Genomic DNA, 19,823 nt, shown 5'->3' with positions numbered 1-19,823 from the left:
CCTCTAGGGTAAGAGAAGAGAGAGACACTCTTTCTGATCACCCTAAAAAAACTCATCTTTCTTTTCAGATTGCTGAACTACCTAAACCAGTCACCGACTGCCTATCAGTTACCAGGTGCAATTCAAGGTCCTGGTTATCATAGGTTGTTTCCCCACTTACCATCCGCTGCGCGCTACTCTCCCCAAGTAGCGCGGGGTCCCGCGGCACTCCCCACTACAGGGGCAGTGACAACGCAGCCGCCCTGATGCTGCCGCTCTCGCGCCCCCTCAGCGCGCATCATTCCTGGCGCTCCTCAAAACGATGCCTTTTGATGACCCCGCGTCGTGGGGAAGCCCGGGAGCGCCTTAACCGCAGAAATGGCAGCAGCTGAGGTAACTGCGCATAACAAAGGGTGGAGTGAAGTAATGAAGTCGCGAGCTTGAAAACGACCATATACAAAGCCCCTAGTGGCCTTGGGGGTAATTGGCTGAACTGTGCTTTAATACAAGAGAAAGAGCCTGTGTCCTGTACTACTGTGTATACTCCTTACTACCTGTTGCTGTATGTATTATCATCTTATGTATTTTCTGTATTAATATTCCATGTTAATGCCAATGCTTTGTTTCAGCTTTGTTTCGGGTTGTTCACTAGGTTTTAATTCCCAAATCCTAATCCTATAATATTGGTTACTGGTTTTCCCATCTTATTGACTGCATTGACTTACACTGTATAATCCGCCTTGAGGCTTAGTAATAAGGGCAGGCTTTAAATGAGGTAAACAAACAACCAAACTTCGGCTTTTAAGAGTTCAAGTTTGTTTGGGATCAAAGCAACTGGAAGATCTTAGGTTTGAGTTCGTATTAATCTCTTTGGAAACGTTTCCCTGTGAACCAGTTTTGGACACAGGTTTGGCACAACTGCCTGATTGTGGTGTCCTTTTTACAGGAGAATTCCAATCAGGAGAAAGATCTCTGCCAGGAACGTTTCCCATTTCCCCTGCATATTGAAAACTGTCATATAAAAGATTATTGTATTCCCTCTAGGCCTGCAGCCATTTACTTCAATTAGTACAGGGCAGGGTAGATTTAACTATCAGTAATTAAAATTGGTTTGTGCTGCTAAACAGGCTGGAGCATAGAGCTGCGAGGGTAGAAATCTGCTGAAAAAGAAGACGTTGTGGCCACCTGGAATGAACACTGCAAAGCTTGAAGGAATAAGAGGGGAAGTCCTCCTATGGATTAAAAACTGGTTGAGGAACAGGAAACAAAGGGTGGGTATAAATGGGAAGTTCTCACAATGGAGAGATGTAGGGAGTGGTGTCCCCCAAGGATCCGTTTTGGGACCAGTGCTCTTTAACTTATTCATAAATGACCTGGAAGTAGGGGTGGGTAGCGTGGTGGCCAAGTTTGCAGATGATACCAAATTATGTAGGGTGGTGAGAACCTCAAAGGATAGCGAAGAGCTCCAAGCGGACCTTGATAAATTAGGTGATTGGGCTAAGAAATGGCAGATGCTGTTCAATGCAGCAAAATGCAAAGTGATGCACATAGGGGCAAAAAATCCAAACTTCACATACATGCTACAGGGGTCAGTGCTATCAGTCACAGACCAGAAAAGGGATTTGGGCATCTTAGTTGATAGTTCCATGGGAATGTCAACTCAATGTATGGCAGCTGTGAAAAAGGCAAACTCTATGCTGGGGATCATTAGGAAAGGAGTTGAGAATAAAACTGCAAGGATTGTCATGCCCTTATATAAAACAGTGAGTCGCGACGCTTGCCAGAAGTACTGTGTTCAGTTCTGGTCGCCACATCTCAAAAAGGATTTTGAAGAGATAGAAAAAGTGCAGAGAAGGGCAACGAGGATGATTGAAGGATTGGAGCACCTTCCTTATGAGGAGAGGCTGCAGCGTTTGGAACTCTTTAGTTTGGAGAGGAGACGTCTGAAGGGGGATATGATTGAAGTCTATAAAATTATGCACGGGGTAGAAAATGTTGACAGAGAAACAATTTTCTCTTTTTCTCACAATACTAGAACCAGGGGGCATTCATTGAAAATGCTGGGGGGAAGAATTAGGACTAATAAAAGGAAACATTTCTTCACACAAAGTGTGATTGGTGTTTGGAATATGCTGCCACAGGAGGTGGTGATGGCCACTAACCTGGATAGCTTTAAAAAGGGCTTGGACAGATTTATGGAGGAGAAGTCGATCTATGGCTCCCAATCTTGATCCTCCTTGATCTGAGATTGCAAATGCCTTAACAGACCAGGTGCTCAGGAGCAGGAGCAGCAGCAGAAGGCCATTGCGTTCACCTCCTGCACGTGAGCTCCCAAAGGCACCTGGTGGGCCACTGCGAGTAGCAGAGTGCTGGACTAGATGGACTCTGGTCTGATCCAGCTGGCTTGTTCTTGTGTTCTTATGTTCTTATGTTCTCCCATCAAGCTCCCATCCTGCTTCCTCTGATGCAGTTTGGAACTCTCCCAGTGGTCTTAACGGGTCAGAATCAGGAATCCAGTAGATGATGAAATGAGGCAATGGCCACATCCTTACATATTTTAAAAAGTAATCAGTTATTCAGTTGTTCCAAAACTGGCCTGTGCAACTTCTACGACAAGGATTCCCAGCAATCGGAGGTGTTGCAGGGTACAACGGTGCCCAGGGTCAACCCACAGATGCACCCTCCTCCCTGAACTCCACATGGAGTTTGGGACAGAGCTGGAGTTGAATGCCGATCAGTGGGGCTGGCCCTGCCCCTGAACTCCATGCAAATGTGGACTAAAAAACCCTGGACTGAAAAACCCCACCCGCAATCCAATACTATCAACCACACCTTTGCATAGCAAGTTCCACCCAAACACTTAGAAGAAGAAGAAGAAGAGTTTGGATTTATATCCCCCCTTTCACTCCTGTAGGAGACTCAAAGGGGCTTACAATCTCCTTGCCCTTCCCCCCTCACAACAAACACCCTGTGAGGTAGGTGGGGCTGAGAGAGCTCCGAGAAGCTGTGACTAGCCCAAGGTCACCCAGCTGGCGTGTGTGGGATTGTACAGGCTAATCTGAATTCCCCAAATAAGCCTCCACAGCTCAAGCGGCAGAGCGGAGAATCAAACCCGGTTCCTCCAGATTAGATACACGAGTTCTTAACCTCCTACGCCACTTACTGATTGGTTCCCCACCCTGGGACATGGACAATATACCACACAAAACTTTCCCTTTTCACTTAGACACAGTGTGAAACAGACTTCCCTCTGTGATACACCTCTGAAGATGCCAGCCACAGATTCAGGCAAAACGTTAGGAACAAGATCTACCAGACCACGGCCACACAGTCCGGAAAACCCACCACAACCAGTTGAATCCAGCCCTGAAAGCCTTCAACAATACCTTCCTGATTCAGATTTCAGCTCAGCTATGAATTCACTGGAGGTTCATAAACAAGTCCCTGGCAATATGGGATAATTACACTAGGTTTCCATTCAGGATTGTTTTAAGGATTAGTGGGATAATGAATGTGAGATATGCAAATATGGATCCCAGGCAAGGTTGCCAGCTTGGAGTTGGGAAATACCTGAAGATTTTGAGGGTGGAACCTGAGGGGGGTGGGGTTTAGGGAAGGGAGGGGCTTCCGTGGGTATGATGTCATTCAGTCCACCTTCTTAAGGAGCCATTTTTTTCCCAGGAGAACTGATCTCTGTTGCCCGGAGAACAGTTGTAATAGCAAATCCCCAGCCAACACTTGCGGTTGGCAACTCTAATCACAGGCCAGTGTAGTGGTTCTGAGCATAGCATATAGAAGAAGAAGAAGAAGAAGAAGAAGAAGAAGAGGAGGAGGAGGAGGAGGAGGAGGAGGAGGAGGAGGAGTTTGAATTTATATCCCCCCTTTCTCTCCTGCAGGAGACTCAAAGGGGCTTACAATCTCCTTGCCCTTCCCCCCTCACAACAAACACCCTGTGAGGTAGGTGGGGCTGAGAGAGCTCTGAGAAGCTGTGACCAGCCCAAGGTCACCCAGCTGGCGTGTGTGGGAGTGTACAGGCTAATCTGAATTCCCCAGATAAGCCTCCACAGCTCAGGCGGCAGAGCTGGGAATCAAACCCGGTTCCTCCAGATTAGATACACGAGCTCTTAACCTCCTACGCCAGTGATGGCGAACATTTTTGAGACTGAGTGCCCAAATTGCAATCCAAAACCCACTTATTTATCACAAAGTGCCAACACGGCAATTTAACCTGAATACTGAGGTTTTAGTTTAGAAAAAATGGTTGGCTCCGAGGCGCACGTTACTCGGGAATAAGCTTGGTGAAGCAACCGTGCAACACTTCGAATGGGTGAATCACGACCCTAGGAGGGTTTACTCAGAGGCAAGCCCCATTGCCAGCAGCCGAGCTTACTCCCAGGTAAAGGATCGTGCCCAGACTAGCCTAGATGTGTGTGTGGTGGGGTGATTTTCCGCCCCCCCCCCACGATGAACTCTGTGCATGTGTGCCCACAGAAAGGGCTCTAAGTGCCACCTCTGGAACCCGTGCCACAGGTTCGCCATCACTGTCCTACGCCACTGCTGCTCCTTGTATAATCTACGCCTCCTGTATAATTTGAGAAGCCCCTGCTTTAGTCTTAGTTTGGCTACAAACTGCCTTGGATCTGCTGGCAATTTATCTCCATGGACTGTAACTTCTTTGATTTGCCTTTTGAAGTCCAAGTTGCAGTGGTGTAGCTCTAATGGGAACATGGGGTATCCCATGCCGCGGCTGGCGGCATCCTCCGTGCTGCTTAGGTGGGTGCCGTGGCTGCAGGCCAGCTCCTGCCCTCCCCAGGTGGGACCCGCTGGCCCCTGGAAGGCAGGAGCCGCCTTGCCACCTGGAGCAGGTGTTGCACCCAGGCGCCATTTCCTCCCTAGTACGCCTCTACCAAGATGTGTTGAGAAATATTGCTCCTGATGGATGGCGGGGGGCCCCACAGGAATAGCATGAGAAGGTGGTCACAGCTCTGCAGAAAGATGTGGGATCTGGCAAAAATCACCCCCTTTCTCCCTGCAGAAATCCTCCCGGGGCTGCTGTCTCTAATCCACAGATATGGGGGTTTATAACAATTCCACAAAACAAAGATGAATGCTTCTATGTAAACAGAAAATCCTGTTTTTGGCAAGAGAAACTTGTGGTGCATTACAGTTACTTGCGGGAGAACTAGCTTTATTTTATGTAAGAACAAAGGAACAGGGGGGAAAATTAGAAGATATTTCCCAGGGTGCTCGATTTATTTAGGAAATCTGCACAATGGCTTTGTAAGATTGCGGAAAAAAAATGATTGTTCTTGAAAAGGTCTATTAAGAATTTCTCTTCTGACAGTTTAAGGCTAGCTTGTGTCTGAAATTGAACATGGCCTTGTGGTGAGTAGAACAGCATTAATCATGGGTGTCAAAACGTACAGGTGGAGGCCTTTTACTGGATTCTTTGCACATGTTCACCTATTATTAATAGCCGGCGCTCCGCACTGGAGTCCACTGAACTGTTTACATAATCTTCCTGAGTCATTCTGAATTAATCAGGGCATTCTTGCAGCAATCAGAAACTTTCAATGCGGGGTAATCCGGCTGTCAACAAAGCTGGGAATAAGAGGATTTGAGAGTCTCCTTTGGAAAGTTGCTCAGGCTTTTCAAAAATTTCAGTGTCAAACTTTGCCTTTTTATGCAAAATGATGAGTGGTGGCTCAAAACTTTTCAACGTGGTAAACTGCACGGATTAAAAACTGGTTGAGAAACAGGAAACAAAGAGTGGGTGTAAATGGGAAGTTCTTACAATGGAGAGATGTCGGGAGTGGTGTCCCCCAAGGATCCGTTTTGGGACCAGTGCTCTTTAACCTATTCATAAATGACCTGGAAGTAGGGGTGGGTGGCGTGGTGGCCAAGTTTGCAGATGATACCAAATTATGTAGGGTGGTGAGAACCACAAAGGATTGCGAAGAGCTCCAAGCGGACCTTGATAAATTAGGTGAGTGGGCTCAGAAATGGCAAATGCAGTTCAATGTAGCAAAATGTAAAGTGATGCACATAGGGGCAAAAAATCCAAACTTCACATACACGCTACAGGGGTCAGTGCTATCAGTCACAGACCAGGAAAGGGATTTAGGCGTCTTAGTTGATAGTTCCATGGGAATGTCAACTCAATGCATGGCAGCTGTGAAAAAGGCAAACTCTATGCTGGGGATCATTAGAAAAGGAATTGATAATAAAACTGCAAGGATTGTCTTGCCCTTATATAAAGCAGTGGTGCGACCGCACTTGGAGTACTGTGTCCAGTTCTGGTCGCCGCATCTCAAAAACAATATTGAGGAGATAGAAAAAGTGCAGAGAAGGGCAACAAGGATGATTGAGGGACTGGAGCACCTTCCCTATGAGGAGAGGCTGCAGCGTTTGGGACTCTTTAGTTTGGAGAGGAGACGTCTGAGGGGATATGATTGAACTCCATAAAATTATGCATGGGGTAGAAAATGTTGACAGAGAGAAAATTTTCTCTTTCTCACAATACTAGAACCAGGGGGCATTCATTGAAAATGTTGGGGGGGAAGAATTAGGACTAATAAAAGGAAACACTTCTTCACGCAACGTGTGATTGGTGTTTGGAATATGCTGCCACAGGAGGTGGTGATGGCCACTAACCTGGATAGCTTTAAAAGGGGCTTGGACAGATTTATGGAGGAGAAGTCGATCTATGGCTCCCAATCTTGATCCTCCTTGATCTGAGATTGCAAATGCCTTAACAGACCAGGTGATCGGGAGCAACAGCCGCAGGAGGCCATTGCGTTCACATCCTACATGTGAGCTCCCAAAGGCACCTGGTGGGCCACTGCGAGTAGCAGAGAGCTGGACTAGATGGACTTTGGTCTGATCCAGCTGGCTTGTTCTTATGTTCTTATGCAGTACCGCAGTCAAAGCTCTGTTGACGGCCAGAGTTCGATCCTGACGGAAGATGGTTTCCAGGAGCCAACTGAAGACTGACTCAGCCTTCCATCCTTCTGTGGCTGGTAAAATGTGTACCCAACTTGCTGGGGGTAAAGGGGAGACAAGGGGGGAAACAATGGCAAACCACCCCATAAATGTAGTTTGCCTGGTAAATATCATGAGGTGACGTCACCCCATGGGTCAGTAATGACCCAGTGCTTGCATAGGGAACTACTTTTACCATGCAGGCAACAGATTAACATAAATGTTAGTAAAGCACCACAAACATTGTATATTTGCATTAAAATACTGGTCTCATTGTTTCTACTGGCATAATGATGAAGTGATAAGTTAAGAAGAGTTGACTGAACATCTGTAAATACCACAGCCTATTTAATAGATTGTAGCTTAGGGGTTCATGGAGTACAATTCCCATCAGCCCCTGCCAGCATGGCCAATTGGCCATGCTGGCAGGGGCTGATGGGAATTGTAGTCCATGAACATCTGGAGCACCATAGGTTGGCTACCCCTGCAGTGTAGCTAAATCGTCTTTGATTATGAACGTGTGCTTACCAGACTATATAGAAAGCGATGACCCTTTTCTAGATCTCTAGGCAAACTTCCCCTTTCTTTTCAAAATTTTCCAATAATCCTTGAAAAGACTTTATAAAGCTTCAGAATCAAGTGGCAATTTGTACATTTTCCTGTGACAGTCTAGGAGCAGGAATTCTTTTCAGTGGTGGGATCCAAAAATTTTAGTAACAGGTTCCCATGGTGGTGGGATTCAAACTGTGGCGTTGCGCCAATGGGGATGGGCGGGGCACGATGGGGGCGTGGCCGGGCATTCCGGGGGCGGGGCATTCCTGGGCAGGGCTGTGGCAAGGACGCAGCCACTGCACCGGTCCTTGGGCGGGAAACGAAAGCACGTAGGCGCAGGCTGCCACGCACGCCAGTGCACCTCCTGCTAGACTGCTTCAAGTTCTGCGCGCTACTGCTGAGAGGAGGGGCGTCACTAAGGCAAAAATCACGTGGCAAAATCACTAATTAGTAACCCCCTCTCGGCACACACAAATAATTAGTAACCTACTCTCGGGAACCTGTTAGAACCTGCTGGATCCCACCTCTGATTCTTTTCCTTCAAAGGCTTAATGACACTTTTAAAAAATTTATACCACGCTGTTCTCTCCAACGGAGACCCAAAATGTTCTCCTCTTACTCTGTGCTACAACAAAAACCTAGTGAGGCAGCTTATGCAGACAGACTAACGGTATAGAAATTTAATAAAATAGCATAAAAATAAATATGGTAGGCTCAAGGGCAACTGGAGAGCTTTCATGAGTGGAAGTTTGAATCTGTTTATTTCAGGTCCTAGTTCAACATTTTAACCACTGTGCCATGCTGCCTCTTCTGATATGCTATGGCAAAGTGTCAGAGAAGAAGAGGAGTTTGGATTTATACTCCCCTTTCTCTTTTGCTTGCTCTGCAGAGATCAGGAAACGTATTTCTCCTGCTCGAATTTGAAGCTCTCAGTTTTGTTTCTTTGCCACTCGCCATTTTCTGCCGCTTCAGTGAAACAATGCCATTTGCTGAATTTTCCTACAGACTTTTTGTCATCTGGCATCACGGTTGCCCGGCCATTTCCGTCATTGCTGGGCATTAATAAACTTGTTTTTGCCTGCTGATTATGTGAATGTCCTGTTTTTACTTTTTAAAAAGTTTTGTGTGAGGTAGATTCTTTGCTATGTAGACACAACATCCATATTGACAAGGTTTTGAATCTCCGTAGCTTCGAAGATATGTCTCTGTGTGTGTTTTTTAAAGGGACCATTTTCACCTGAAACGCTTTATTTTTCGGGGCTAAGCGAACAAAACTCATGAAAATGATTGTTTTAAAAATGTTTCCCAAACATTTGGCAAATGTTTTAAATGCTTAGTGTGGAAATAGTACAGCCAACGTATTTCAGTTGTTTGCTATCTTCTGGTTAATGGCTGTTGCTATATTGTCCTCAAGTTTAGTTCATAATTTATGGACCCGTCTCATCCAGCACACTCTCTTTTTGAACTGTTACCATCCGGCAGACGATACAGGTCTATCAAAACTAGGACAAAGAGGCTTAGAGACAGCTTCTACTCTAGAGCTGTGGCTATGCTGAACTCCGCGGCTTCGTGTTGATGTGTTTGGGGCTGCGTAGGGATGGGTGGAGGAAGGGGAAAGTGAGGATGGGGTATGAGTCTGAAATTGTGTGCATCGAGGAATGCTGCTGTAAATTTCGTTGTGTGGGCACAATGACAATAAAATGCTTATGCTTATGCTTTAATAGGTCTACTGTCAACTGCTTCAAACACGCTGGTGAAGACGGGGTGTAGAAACATCCTTATACATAATTGCCTAAAAGGATGGAATGTCCGACAGGGAACCCTTAGCCAATGGGTGTGCAGGACTCATGACGCTCCGTCCCATCCCTGCCCACCTTCCTCCAACCCAGGAACTTCCCCTGTCCCAAACAAAATATGGGTGTTTTCCTGAAGGGAAGTAGTAGTAGGAGGGGGTTCCCCGCCCTCCCTCCCTCTCTCCCTGTTTTTAAGCCCATTTTATTTTAATTTAAAATGAGCTTTAGTGCTATAGATAGAACATAGGTTCTATGTGTCTGTGCTGTCTTGGTGGTGGGTTAACCCTGGATTTAGTGGAGTTTTATTAAGTCTTGACTCTGCTACAGATGACCGGCCTGCGGGGATTCTAGCTCAGTGGTGGCGAACCTATGGCACGCGTGCCAGAGGTGGCACTCAGAGCCCTCTTTGTGGGCAAGCGTGCCGTCGCCCCAGTTTGGGCACTCAACAGTGGCATAGCGCCAAGGGGGTGAGGGGTGCGCAATGCACTGGGCAGGCGCCCCCGTGGGGGCGTGGCAAGGGCGTTCTGGGGGCGTGGTGACATTGTTTCAGGGCGTTCCGGGGGTGTTCCGGGGCAGGGCGGGGGTGGATAGGGGTATGGCAGAGGCGCAAGGCGCACGCGTGCCCCAGTGCAGTTTCCCTTTGCTCCACCCCTGGCACTTGGTGTTTAAAAGGTTCGCCATCACTGTTCTAGCTGCACAAACTGGCCTTAAGAAACAAAAGGATACCCAAGTTAAAAGGAAACCATCCAAGCATTTCTTTCTGGCTTGGTAGTTTGAACCTGCACTACTTCTTTCCCAAAGCAACCATCACACAATCCTGAGACTTAACACAGTGGATATTAGAGTGGTGGAAATTTAAAAAAAAACCTGATTGAGTTGTTGGTCACATCAGGGTCCTTGGCATAAAGCATTTGTATGGTGGTCCCAATGTCCACATCTTCAGGTACCTCCACAAAATAAAAGCTAGGCTCAAACACCGGTGGCTCGTCCACATCCTCCACGCTGACGTGCACAGTCGCGGTGTCACGGAATGGGCCTAGGTTGAGAAAGCGCATTTCCAGGTGGGGGTTGGCACCCTCTACTTTCAGCGTGTAGCTTTTCTTGGTCTCGAAGCTCAGGGGCTAAAGAGGAAGAAAGAATTAGAAGAGCGTTTCTCAAACGTTATAAAACTGCACCTTCCCAACTTCAGTGAACACTCTGTGCCAGTCCCAGCAGGTCCCTTGAAATGAGGCATTTTTGGTTTAATGTAGGGTTGTCAATTTATTGTTGTTGTTGTTGTTGTTGTTGTTGTTATTATTGTTATTGTTATTGTTGTTGTTTTATTCGGCTTAATAGACCGCCCAACCCCCAAAGGGCCCTGGGCGGTGTACAATGAGACATAAAACAAATACAATATAAGGTCTCATAAATACAATATAACGATAAAACACTAAAATTCATTAAAATACATTATAGCAGCAATTTCAGAAATTACAGATCAAAATACATGCCCAGGTGCATGCACAGATGGCGCCCAACCCAAAGGCCAGGAGTGCCAGCATTGCCCAAAAATGGATGGTATCAGCGATCAGGCAATGCTGAAGATGGCAAAACTGTCGTGGGGGCTACAGAGGGGGCAGGCAGTCTGCGGCTGGCATCCCCAAAGGCCTGGTGGAATAACTTGGTCTTACAGGCCCTGCGGAACTCACCAAGGTCCCGCAGGGCCCGGACAGCAGATGGGAAAGCATTCCACCAGGACGGGGCCAGGGCTGTAAAGGCCCTGGCCCGGGTAGAGGCCAGCCATATTGACGAGGAGCACTGGACTACCAGAGGTTGTCCCGGAATCACAGCTGATGTCCAAATGTGAGAAATTAGTTCCTCTGGAAAAAATGGCCACTTTGGAGATCTCTACATGACCAAGATTAGTCCCCCTGGAAAAAATGGGTGCTGGGGGGGGGGGGTCTTTATGACATTGTACCCCACTGAGGTCCTGGTCCTCCTCAAGCTCCATCCCCAAATCTCCAGGAGTTTCCCAACTGGGATCTGGAAACCCTGCCCCCAATCCCTTGCTGATTCACTCTATGACATCATATTCGCTCTATGACATCACATTTCTGCAGGGCTCCCTTCCCTCCCAAACTCTGTCTTCCCCAGATCCTACCCCTAAGTCTTCTGAAATTTCCTATCCCAGAGTTAGCAACCCTAATTTAAATGTATAATAAGTTTTATAGATAGATAAAAGCAGATACTAAACAGATCAATATAATATCCCTCCAAGCTTTCCGCCTTCTCTTTATCTCTGCATCCCAGAGTAGGGTTGTGAAACTCTAGAGCAGTGTTTCCCAACCTTTTCGAGGTCAGGGTACCCTTGACCTCACTCTTAATATCTCACAGTACCCCTGCCGCCACCCCCACCTTCCCCTCCCATTGCTCCTGCTTGCCACACACCCCACCTTCCCCTCCCAGGGTGAAGGGAAGCACTGGGGGGGTGCTGCTGACCTTGCGGCCGGCCCTGCCCTGGGGGCCAGCTCCATGTCCTTGCTGGTGTCGGTGGGAGACACCACAAAAATGAGGGGGGGCGGTAGTGTTGCCACGGTACCCCTGGGACATGCTCACGGCACCCCAGGGTACCACGGAACCCTGGTTGAGAATGGCTGCTCTAGAGGAATAAATTTAATTGGTAGCATCACTGGCCTGGTTTCATTTCTAGTCTTGCCTTGACACCAATCCAGTCACCCTTAATATTGATCCGTTGGGCAAGAATATAGATACAGATACACATTCAAATGCAAATTCCACTGAAAACACAGTAACATACATAGACTGCTCCAAGTTGATGTGAAATTGGTCTAATTTTTGCCATAGTCTGGTAAGTGATAGAATACATGCATGTGTGCTTAGATGTATACATTTTCTTAGTCCATGAGCGCATTTTGGATTCCAGTCAAAGAATTTAGGTCCAGTCAAAGTAAATGGTTACAAGAACTCCATGCTTCAAATCTGAGGCTGGCCACAGATGCATTAAGAAGAAGAAGATGATGATGAAGAAAAAGAAAAAGAAGAAGAGGAGGAATAGGAGTAGTAGTTTGGATTTATATCTGCTCTTTCTCTCCTGTAGGAGACTCAAAGGGGCTTACAATCTCCTTTCCCTCCCCCCCACAACAAATACCCTGTGAGGTGGGTGGGGCTGAGAGAGCTCCGAAGAGCTATGCCTCGCCCAAGGTCACCCAGCTGGCGTGTGTTGGAGTGCACAGGCTAATCTGGTTCTCCAGATAAGCCTCCACAGCTCAAGTGGCAGAGCGGGGACTCAAACCTGGGTCTCCAGATTAGAGTGCACCTGCTCTTAACCACTACGCCACTGTATCCCCTCTTCCCATCTACCTGTACTTCAGGGGGAGCACTACCCTGTCAAACAGGGTTCTTGTAAATACTGTTAAGATAACACAGTTAATAACTTTACCTCATATAGGACATGTTAAATAAATACTGTGTTTTATAATATTTCAATGGATGTAATGTGGCCCACCTTAGGCACGGCTAATTCCACCGACACCAAATTGCAGAGAGTTTAAATACAGGCTTCTTTTTCACTGCAGTCTCGACTTTCTAATGCACTCTTCGTTGGCTGGTTTACGCCAGTTAGTATTATTGTACTTTATAGGAGGCTTTTACCACAGAGCAAATGTGATACTGAAAAGCCCCATGCTGGCATCTCCCTTTGGCAGATGAAATTCTTTTTCCATGCTGCGTATTTACACCCCTCTCTCAGTACATTTTACACAGGAAAGAATCCACGCCGATAACTGTACTGCAGTGACACCCAATGTGTGCTTTTTACGCAAAACAGTAAAATGGCAATTAAACAAAGTGACAACGGCAAAGTGGCGCCTAGGAATGACCAAAGAAACTCCATAAAATGGGATGCGGAAACAGCTGAAAGGGTCTTATGGAACATTATGAAGCCTCCCGCTGATCATTTAATTTCGAACCGCGCAATGGTTATATTCTCTTTACTATTACAATAATGAGGAGTTTAGTGCTGAATATTCACAAAATTGAATCCCTTTAATTGGCGCAGATCTTGATCAAAAACAAAATGTGTGCTCCTTTAAGCAGCTGTGGAGGTTTTTAGGGCAACCACGGCACCAGAAAGTCTGTTTTAAAAAAAGTTTTGTCGGAATTGTTTAGCACAGTTTCACGGCTGGCTCCGTACTTGGCAGTCTGACTGGCAGCAGCTCTCCAAAGTGCCTTTCGGGCAGGGGAATCACCTGAATCACCTGCAAAGCATAGGTTCTGCCTCTGAGCTACTGCCCTTCCACTCACATCCATTCTTATCTTCCTAGTAATTATACATATATTTACAAATATGTTTATTGCATCCTGGGAAGGAACAACTAAAAACTTGTATAGAACATTATCAAATATATAGAAGGTGAATAATAGTTGGGGTAAAGGTGGTAATGGTTATTTATTTATTTAATTGTATTGTCGAAGGCTTTCACGGCCGGAATCACTGGGGTGCTGTATGGTTTCTGGGCTGTATGGCCGTGTTCTAGCAGCATTCTCTCCTGACGTTTTGCCTGGATCTGTGGCTGGCATCTTCAGAGGATCTGATGGTAGTAATGGAAAGCAAGTGGAGTATATATACTGTGAGGTGAAAAGGTGAGGCCATCTGAATAGAGTAGCCTGGCATGTGAGTCACAGAGAAGTCTGTAGCATGGGAGTAACAATGAAGATAGCAAGGTCAATACGTGAATGGATCTGAATAGAAGTATCCTGGTCTTTGTTCCCTTTGAGTGCTATAGTCTATAGTTGTCCTGTGTCTGTGTGGAGCTGATCAGTCACTGTCTTGATTCTAGAGTTTTTCAACACTGGCAGCCAAATTCTGTTCATTTTCATGGTTTCTTCCTTCCTGTTGAAATTGTCCATGTGCTTGTGAATTTCAATGGCTTCTCTATGTAGTCTGACGTAGTGGTTTTCAGAGTGGTCCAGAATTTCTGTGTTTTCAAATAATATTCTGTGTCCAGGTTGGTTTATCAAGTGTTCTGCAATTGCTGATTTTTCTGGCTGAAATAGTCTGCAGTGCCTTTCGTGTTCTTTAATTGGTGTCTGAGCGCTGCGTTTGGACTTGGACTTGGACTTGTCCACAGCTACATGGTATGCGGTAGACTTCTGCAGTAGCTAGAGGACCCCTCTTATCCTTTGCTGAATGTAGCATTTGTTGAATTTTCTTAGTGGGTCTGTAGATTGTTTGTAGGTTAATTTATTTATTTAATTGCTGTCAAGCCATAGCTGAATCATGGCGTTTTCCACATGCCACAATTACCCCGGTGTAGAACTGGGATCGTACGTACTGGATTGCTTTAATCTCAGTTTCTCTCTTTGCATGGCTGCCCGTTATCATGTTAGGGCTGGGATGAAGTACTCCGGTTAATTTTGCATGAGGCTGGTTTATTTGCATCTCCCACGTAAATGTTTCCGCGCATGTGCAAACCTTCCTGTTTTCCCCACTTTCTGATTGGTGGATCTTGAACGAAAGGGCAGGCTGCAACAGTCGGCAGGAGAGAAGAACGTAACATCAGAAGGGGAGACAAGGGAGGTGGGCACAGGGGGGAGGAGAGAAAGCGGCAAGGTGGGATAAATAAACTGGTCCTTCTCCCGCGGTGTTTGCATGGCAGTGGGATCAGCATGGGATTTTCGAAAAGTACTGCCAATTTAGCAATTTTTGAAAACCCCGAGATAAGGGAAATCTCGTGGAGCGGGCCCAATTTAGGACCGTATGCCCTGCAAAAATCATGCGCAGACTGGGATATTTCACCTCCCCATCCCAGGATATTTGGTCCATGAGGAAAACGTCTATGGTGACCCCTGGTGGGGTTTTCAAGGCAAGAGATGTTCGGAGGTGGTTTGCCATTGCCTGCCTCCACATCGCAACCCTGGAGGCCTCCCATCCAAACACCTGCTTAGCTTCTGAGATCTGATGAGATCTGGCTAGCTTGGAGCTATCCAGGTCAGGGCAACACTTAATATTTGGAAACTGTAAAGATACGAAATAATTGTTTGATTATTTTGTTTGTGTGAGGAACAAGCTATGAAGCATGGCGGCTTTGGAGTCGAGCTGATTAGTCACTGATCCAAGGAAGTGGTTTTCACTCTGGCCCATTCTGCACTGGCCAAAAACAGCAGTGTGGGGACGGTAAAACACCGTTTTCGGGGAGAACTTTGCACAGCCTACTGAAATGAAGTTGCAACAGCCTATTTTCCCCAAACCGGCATATTTGAGAAATGCTAAACTAATGATTCTTTTCAAAAACATCGTTCTGCAGCCATTGTCAAGTGAATGGTCAGTGCAGATCCTGACTGAGCTACTTTGACTGACCATAAATGGAACAGGTCCGTGTAAAGCAAACTTCCATTTACATTGTTTCAAATAAAAATGTTGTCTGTAGGGATGAGCTGCTGACCCAGCAGCACCGTATTAAGTAATGGGCAGCTGGAACACCAAGCGCTCCTCTGAATCTTCTGGTAATTGCACACGCTCCCCGACTCCTCACCCCCCGATGAGTCACGGGTCATGAACTACCTGGCTCACAACCACCGGGTGTCCCAGCCAAAGGGACAATGGTCTTGCCCCCAGGTGAGGATTAGGCCCAGACGCTGATGCTCCTCTCGCGCACGTAGCAGCCAGGTGAGATCATGCATCACATGATGATCTCTCCAGTCTCCGGCTCTCCACGCTCTCGGTTCCCCGTTCCGCCCTTCTACCGCGCCTCCGCTAGAATCATAATAAAAGGTGCCAGGAACCAGCCGCACGCGGCAGAAAGTCGCTAAGGAACCACGGACACCCGGCGCTCCCGCTGCTGGCTCTCCACCGGAGAATGTTATCACCGGCGATCTCGATCACCGTTCTTGCGCTGACCACCTGCGGTCCGCGACTACAAGCTGGTGCGAAACCGGGAATCCTCGAACCTCCACCCTGCTTACCGTGTACAGGAAAAGGCTTGGCGGTACCCGGCGTCCGCTGGATCGAGCGCATCCAGGGAACCACCTTCCGGTATCGCCCGTCAGCTGGATAAAGGCGCATCCAGGGACCCGAGGTCCTAGGACACTCTCTCGTCCGATGGAACACGGTAAGTATAGGGAGCTTGCAAAAGCAGGGCTTATGACAAGCACGTTAACGAACTAAAAGCGTTAAGCGAGAAAAGCGGCAGGAGTCTCCATAAAGAGAGGGGCTTCGCCAAATTGGTTGAGATTGAAGCTCAATGTCCATGGTACCCGGAGGGGGACATTGAATCTTAAGGATTGGGAAAACATCGAGCGCACTCTTCGCACAGAGCCACCGAGGGCCGATGTCGCACTGCTACTGACGTGGAGACAGTGTTATGCTTCGCCATCAGCCTGCGGAGTCTATGGCTCCCTTGCTGTAGATAAGCCACTAACACTTTAGAGCCTTTTAACTTCAGTTTCACCCGAATTTTTCTCTATCCTCTAAATTGGATGCCTGTCCTCCCTTCTGCCCCCTTGCTCCCCTACCTCCTTCAAATTCTCCCGACGGCTCGGCCACGGCCCCTCCCTTGCTCCGCCTTATACATTTTCTGAAGCCATAGCACCTCCGTTAAGCGCCACGTAATGGCGCGGGTTTTCAAAACACTCGCCAGAAAGCATTATTAGCCGCGACCTGCGAAAAAAAAACCCTGGCGGGAAGGCGATATGCCCGAATATCCTGCGGCCTTCTATGCTGCCCGCTTCCGACTTCCAGCTTCGGATACCGAGGGGGAGGATGGCATTGTTGCGGCGGTTGTTTTGCAGTACCGCCCTTTAGGCTATAACATCCTCAACCGAGCTCCGCCATAAGCGATGCGGGGCGTAGGAGTCCACCTGTAGCCCCTATGTGAGAGGGCATGCTGGAAGCAACGCTCGCAAGGAATCACCTAATGGTTCGGATGACTGGAAGCCCACCTTTCACATGCGTTTGAGCCCTGCACAATATGTGATCTGTGGGAAAGCGAAGTTCGCCAGCAATGTTTAAGCTAGGGGCAGTCGCCTCGGTACGGCGCCTATACCCGCCCAGCGCAAAGAATCCTTTGCGGCTTCGATGCCTTCGCCGTAGCCCCTAGCGATCAGATTTACGTCCTGCCAGAATACACCTTCACGATTACCGCGCTTCTGAATGCGCCTACAAAGAGCGCGTTTATCCAAAAGGTTCCCAATGCCGCGATAACCAACCCAAAGTTTCTCCGCTTCATCCGGCCAAAAACCCGCAAGAACCCTACGCTTCGAATTTGTGAACCTTGAGGCTCCAGGAGGCGTCACTCAAGAGGCAGGTAGATAGCGAGGAGGCCCAAAAGCGAGCTCCTCATGCGCCCTTGGCGCGCCAGGGAGAACGCCTCCCGCACTGAGTGCAGCAGAGCAATCACCGACTGGGCAAAGCGGTGATCCTGAACTGGCCGACATGGCTTAAAGGCTTGCCACGGTAGACGCCGGATCCTCCTCGCCCCACCAAGCTAGCCTCCTTCGCCGCAGCACTCTCCACCACCAGGGGACAGCCCCAGGATGATTGCTTCGGTAATTGCGGCAGGTTGCAGGACACTCTCCGGAGGGAGTGTAGCGCAGCCGGCGGGGGGGCCTACAATCCCGAGTGGAGGAGGGTCCTCCCCCAAGAGACATTTTCAAAGCGTCCCGAGGGCCTTGCCAAAAACCCGATGCCGAGCCCGCCTCGTGCTGCAGAAGGAAGTGCTTCCCACTGGAGAAGCGACTGCCCGTCGGGAGGCTTCAGCCCGGGCATCTCCCCAGCCCAGGACCAAGGAGGAGAGTAACTAGAACAGGCCCAAACACCAAGACCCACACCCAAGCCACCCCCCCTCTGCAAGTAGCATCTCGCCATATCACGTGCACCCAGCCCACATCATCCTTCAAGTTCGCCCCTCTATCGAGGGTCCCCTTCGTCGCTCCCAACCCAGCATATGGCTGTACCCCATCCCACTACCGGGACCATTGGGCTGGTGCTGCCAAAGGCCTCCGCTACCGCTGAACGAGGGATTGTTCATGCGTCCCCGTGAGATGTCGACTCCATGCACTCAGGGACCCATCCATTCCTCGCAAGTCTGGGCGAACATCCCATAGGAGTTGCCCAGCGGAACCAGCTGGCGCACATTGTGCTGATCCTCCTGCCCCAGCGCGCTTCGCGCCGCCCATCGGCCTTAATAATAGCGCCACGAGCCTGCGGCAGCCGGTATCTGGGCGCCAGCCAGTGTTCACCACCATTCGCTGGCCGGTGGGAAACACCCATCCGGAAAGCTCCCGCCAGTATCTTGGAGCTCACCATGTGGAGTGGGTGTTCGCCTGTTCAAGGGCCTGAGTGGTACACCGGGCGCTGATGTGACCGTCATCAAGAGCAGCCGAGTGGCCTGACCAGTGGCCAACCGAGGCCTGTCCGCATATCTGGGGGGTGGGGGGAAAACAAATCGCGAGGCGGAGCATCCGCCTGCTCCGCACGGTCCATAGCCCAGGAGGGCTTCGAAAGCTGGCAGCTCACAGTCCGCTTCCATCATTCCTGGACATCCATGTCAATCTTCTGGGAAGGGACCTCATGAGCCAGGTCAAAACGACCCTAGTCTTGGGGGATGGGATAAGAGCCCATCCCACTACAGATTATTGATCCCTAATTTGTGCCTTCTGAACTCATTTTCTGAACTTCCGCCAGGAAACTTATTTCCCCCTTTCTTTTTTCCTTTTCTCTTCCCTCTATTTTTCAACCAGCAAAAGGCGGGAGGGCCAATTGGCTGACTGGCCCTCCCTGGATTAAAATCTGGGCCCGTCCTGAGTACCGCCCAGAAAGCACTGCCAGGACAGGCCCCGAAGATTTAAAAGGAGGGCTGCGCCACTATGTCCCTAACAAACCTGTTTGGCTTGTGGCTGCCACCAGCTGCATCAGAGGTTCGTCTTAGGCCGAGGAATGGCCGCCCTTAAGGAGTGGTTTAAGCGGCCAGTTCCTGGCAGGCCTCCTAGTCAAGGGGATGCTTCGCCGCTGCAAATTCACACATAACCTGTGTGGGTTGTGGTTGCCGCAGCCGCCTGGCGGCTCAATATGAACACAGTGTGCAAGGCCAGGCGCTTGGCCAAAGCTGCCCCTATAAGGAGGCCCGGTTTCGGCGGCGGCAATTCCCAAGATAGTCGATTACAAATTCAGCACGGCATTTTCCAGCCCTCTCGAGCACTAACCACCAAGGTCCACGGTAAGAACATTTTCCCTGCAAAGAAAGGCCCCCTCCCCCTTTTTGTGTGTGGAGTTTTACTCCCTAATCGCTTCGTTGATTGCTTTGTCTCCTGGATGCATCCACCACTGCCAAAAGCGCAGATCCAAGGCCTGCTTTTATGTTGCAAATTAGCATGCATACCCACAATTCCCCAGGGTCCGCTTTTGCCCCCTCACTCCCTCGAAAGAGCTCGCCGACCCATTTTCGCTCTAGCGCGCACCCTGATAGCCATCTGAAGCCAGCGCTTCCATCAGGATCGCCTACCCTCTGCCTTCTTCTTCCT

At 48.7% G+C, this 19,823-nt stretch overlaps 1 protein-coding gene across 5 annotated transcripts in view; it reads right to left on the bottom strand.

Moving 5' to 3' along the window:
• CDH20 (cadherin 20) overlaps positions 1-19,823 on the bottom strand; it is a 250,934-nt gene that overhangs the window by 31,010 nt on the left and 200,101 nt on the right. For all 5 annotated transcript variants that reach the window (XM_048507591.1, XM_048507593.1, XM_048507589.1 and 2 more), the window contains one exon: positions 10,173-10,426. In XM_048507591.1, the coding sequence (XP_048363548.1) occupies positions 10,173-10,426 (254 nt within the window). The remainder of the gene's footprint in view (positions 1-10,172; positions 10,427-19,823) is intronic.

Source organism: Sphaerodactylus townsendi, linkage group LG09 (assembly GCF_021028975.2).
Source record: "Sphaerodactylus townsendi isolate TG3544 linkage group LG09, MPM_Stown_v2.3, whole genome shotgun sequence".
Lineage (NCBI taxonomy): Eukaryota > Metazoa > Chordata > Lepidosauria > Squamata > Sphaerodactylidae > Sphaerodactylus > Sphaerodactylus townsendi.
Note: the sequence above shows the minus strand (reverse complement) of the source record. Positions and strands in the feature narration are given on the sequence as shown.